The 4,369-nt window shown below is 55.2% G+C and overlaps 1 protein-coding gene across 1 annotated transcript; it reads left to right on the forward strand.

Moving 5' to 3' along the window:
• Positions 1-267: 267 nt before the first annotated feature.
• Positions 268-3,809, forward strand: LOC139036977 (proteoglycan 3-like). The gene is made up of 5 exons (XM_070472821.1): positions 268-388; positions 823-1,121; positions 1,609-1,740; positions 2,886-2,997; positions 3,751-3,809. Exons 1-5 carry the CDS (start codon positions 328-330, stop codon positions 3,807-3,809), a joined length of 663 nt encoding a protein of 220 aa, XP_070328922.1. The 5' UTR covers positions 268-327.
• Positions 3,810-4,369: the final 560 nt, after the last annotated feature.

Consider the following 4,369-nt stretch of genomic DNA (forward strand, 5'->3'; position numbering starts at 1 on the left):
CTTCCCCAGTGTGTCTGACTCTGGCGCTGAAGGTGAGCACCCCTGTTCCTCTTGGGGCGGCGGTCTGAGCTGAGTGCTGTCCCGGGAGCCGCAGGGCACTCTCAGGGAAAGGGGCTCTTCTACTGGAGCTCCCGGCCCCCTGTTTGTCCCCTGATCCTCCAGCTCAGGGTCTGTTCCCTGGGGGACAAGGAAGCTCTCTCATTTGCCCTTTAATCTACCAGCTAAGCAAACACTGCCTCTCTACTGTGTTCCAGGGGCCGTGCAGACACAGGGGAAGTCCCCAGGAGAGAACGTGGAGCTGTGTGTCTGTCACAAGACTGCAGGGACATGAGAGGCTGCCTGCTCCTGCCCCTTCTCCTGCTGGGGACAGTTTCTGCTCTCTATCTGGGTGAGTCCTCCCCTCCCCTTCTCATCTGTTCTCCTTTCTCCTTTCCTGCATTCTTTTTTGCTCCTATGGGTCCAAGGCCACAGCCCCACTTCAGTTGCCCCAGCCCATCTCTAGCTAGATTTCTCCTGGACCCAGAGCTGTGACCTGAACTTTCCCTCAGGGCTCCTTTGCCAGGAAAAACACCCACTGTGAAGACGAGGCCTTCTCACATCTCTCACTCCCAAGTTACCCGCACATGGTGTCAGCCGGCTTTAGGGTCTCATGCAATTGTGTGTGTGATGCAAGAATTCTGGCTCATCCAACCCCCAAGGGATCTTCCCGGTCTTTGGTCCCAGAGGGCGTCCCTAGGAGGACAGAGTGGAGGCATCAGAGCTGTCCGTGGTCCTGGAGGGAGGTGGTACCCTGTCTGAAGGCGGGTTATTTCTTTTTTGCAGAGAAGGATGCCCCCCATCTGGGTGGTCCGGAGACAAAGGCAGACCTGAGCCAGGATCTGGAAGGCTCAGGGGGGCAGGAAGGAGTGCTGGCCCTGAGTGGTGAGGTGCTTGAGTCGGGGGCACAGGAGGCCGAGGGCGCCCATGATGATGAGTTGGACTCAGAGTTAGACCCAGACGATTTAGACAAGGACGTGCAGTGCCCCAAGGAAGAGGAAACAGTGCGTCTTCAGGGCAGTTCTGAGTGCGAGAGCTGCCGCTACACGATGGTGGTGACCCCCAGGACGTTTAACGGAGCTCAGGTATATGGCACTGAGGCTGCTTCGGGGACCAGGGATGGAGAGACAGGATTGGATTCAATGTTCTGTTTCTTATTATTTAGACTACTGGTTCTCTTAGCCTAATATGCATCAGAAAAGAAAGTGAATGAAAGAAAGTGCAGTTGCCCAGTCGTGTCTGACTCTTTGAGACCCCATGACAGTAGCCTATCAGGGTCCTGTGTCCATGGAGTTTTCCAGGCAAGAATGCTGGAGTGGGTTGCCAGTTCCTTTAGCAGGGGATCTTCCCGGCCCAGGGATCAAACCCACGTCTCTTGCATTGCAGGAGGATTCTTTACCAGCCGAGCTACCAGGAAAGCCCACATAAAGGCACAAGAGATGGGATTCAGCGGGAGCACTAGATACCTGATTTCTGATTTGCAAAGGGATGTGAGATGTGGGATCTGTCCTGGAGACTCAGGCATTTAACAAGAAATCAGTGAATTTTCTCTCCCGCCTGTTCTCTCTGCAGACAGTCTGCAGGACGTGCTACCGAGGTAACCTCGCCTCCATCCACAACCTCAGTGTCAACACTTTCCTCCATCGCTTGGCCATAAGGACCAACCAAGCGCAGGTTTGGATCGGAGGCTTCATCAGAGGTTGGGTAAGTGAGGGGCCAATATCCAGGGGGAGGAAGCTCTTTCTTTCTGTCCTTTATAAAAAAGGTTGGTTTAATACTTGGGAAGTCAATCCCCTATCTTTTACAGCCTTTTTCATTTATTCATGTTTGGCTGCACCCAGGCTTTCTCTAGGTGTGGCTGGGCACTCTCTCGCTGGGGGTTATGGGTTTCTTCTTGAGGTGGCTTTGCTAGTCGGGGCACACAGAATCGAGAGCCCTGGCTCAGCAGTGGGAGCAGAAGTAGGTGTTCTGCGGCACACGGGATCTTCCAGGACCAGGGATCGAACCCATGGCCCCTGCATGGGCAGGCAGCTTCTTCACCACTGGACCACCAGGGAAGGCCCAGGGTGGGTGGGCCTGATTGCCTCAAGGCCCACCTGCTCCCATCGAGCCTCATCCTGGCATCTGAAGCTGGCTTGTACTGACCTAGGAGGGGTGATGACTGAGCACTTCTTTTCCTCACCCATGTTCAGTGGCTTCATGCTTGCAGCTTGAAATCTGCCACGGTGGATGCATTTACACCAGAGAAATGGACAATTACTATAAATCAAGATTCTTTCCTCTGCATCTATCTCATCTTCCACCAAAGCTGGCTGTGACATGTCTATCAGCCCATCACTGGAGGCAGGAGATAGAGTTCAGACCCAGCTCTGCCCGTTTCTGGCTGACCGACTGCCTCTTATTTCAGTGTGCTCACCTCTAAGTGGGTCCTTCTCTGAGAGTGACCTTGGGGACTGTGACAGAATAAGTTCTCTTACATTTGCTGCTCACGTGTGGTTCACGGACCAGCAGTATCAACATCACCTGGCACTTGCTGAAATACAGGATCTCAGGCCACACCCCAGACCTCCTGAATCAGAATCCACATTTCCAGCAGACCCCTAGGAGATGCGTCTGCTCAGTGGAGTTTGAGAAGCCTCTGGTGTGTGGGAGCTGGAAGTGATGCTTGCTCTCCCACGTCATTGCCTGAGAACCCTGGGGCTGGGTCTGCACGGTGGGGTCCTGGCCAGGTGACACGGTGAGAGGAGATTACAGACACAGTGTCCAGAGAGATGCTCAGGGGACTTTGGGGAGCCCCAGCCTCTGTGTTCCTGGACACAGCCCTCTGACCCAGCATCTCTCTTCTCTAGTGTCTGTGGAAGAACTATTGCTGGATTGATGGGAGTTCTTGGAATTTTACTAACTGGGCTCGTTGGCAACCTGCGTTTGGGTATGGCCACTGCATAGCCCTGTGCACCAAAGGTGAGGGGGCCAGGGGCCCAGACGAGGGGGGCAGGTGGACTTGCACACACGTCCCCGTGAGCTGTACACACACGCCACCCCTCACACACCCTCCCCTCCTGGAGAACCCCGCCCTGTGTGTGAGCAGGGCTGAGGAGCAGGGATCCTCAGAGCCACAGTGAGGGGTCCTGGACGGGGCTGGGGGCTCTGTGTCCTCCAGACTCAGCGAGCCTCCTTCCCTTCCTCTGACGGGACTGTGACAAGGAGAGCGTGTGTGACAGACAGGAGGGACACTCGGGAATGGGCGGTGTGGCCGAGGGACATGGGAAAGATGTGGGAACTAGGGCCAGCTGACAGATGATTCCCCAGCTCCCAACAGCACGGCTGCCCGATGTGCGGGAGTTTAGAATGGGGGGAAGACCATGCGGGCTGGGGTCAGATGGCCGAGGTCCACAGCTGGCTCTGCCACTTGTCTGCTGAGATCAGGGCGGGTTATCAGTCTCCTGAGCTTCAGTTTTCCCATCTGTGAAACGGGAGTGATGACAGCCCTGACCTCGTGGAATCACTGTGAGGGTGAAAGCACAGTCCATAGGAAGCACTTAGCACTCTGCCTCTGCAAGGGAGGCGATCAGTGAACGTGGCTAGCTGGGACATGGGGAGACATACGGCCCTCAGCTTGGTAGGAAAAGGTGACCTGTGAGGTACACGGGACTGGGGTGGGGTACACAGGCCACACCAGTGTGCAACTGACATCACTGTGTTCTCTGCCCCCAGGGGGTCGCTGGCGACGAGCTCAGTGCAATAGGCAGATGCCCTTCGTCTGCTCCTACTAAGCCAGAGACGGGAAACCCTGTCTCCTTGCTCCCCGGCCTGCCCGGTCTCTCCCTTGGCCCCCTTGCCCCCCAGCCTCCCCGCATCATAAAGCCTCGTTCTCACAGCATCTCCTGACTGGTTTCTTCATTGCACACTTTGGAGGAGTCCCCTGGGTTGGAAAATCCTGGAAGCTCTCATTCAGCCTTTGCTGGGAAAGATTGAGGGCAGGCAGAGAAGGGGATGACAGAGGATGGGATGCTTGGATGGCATCACTGACTCAATGGACATGGGTTTGAGTAAGACCCAGGTATTGGCGATGGACAGGGAGTCCTGGTGTGTTGCAGTCCTTGGGTTCGCAAAGAATCGGACACAACTGAGCAACTGAACTGTTGTTCCATGTCCAGTTCTAACTGTTGCTCCCTGACCGCCATACAGACGAGTCAAGAGGCAGATCAGGTGGTCTGGTATTCCCATCTCTTGAAGAATCTTCCACAGTTTTTTGTGATCCACACAAAGGCTTTGGCATAGTCAATGAAGCGGAAGTAGATGTTTTTCTGGAACTCTCTTGCTTTTGTGATGA

This window comes from Odocoileus virginianus, chromosome 10, assembly GCF_023699985.2.
Source record: "Odocoileus virginianus isolate 20LAN1187 ecotype Illinois chromosome 10, Ovbor_1.2, whole genome shotgun sequence".
NCBI classification, from domain to species: Eukaryota; Metazoa; Chordata; class Mammalia; order Artiodactyla; family Cervidae; genus Odocoileus; species Odocoileus virginianus.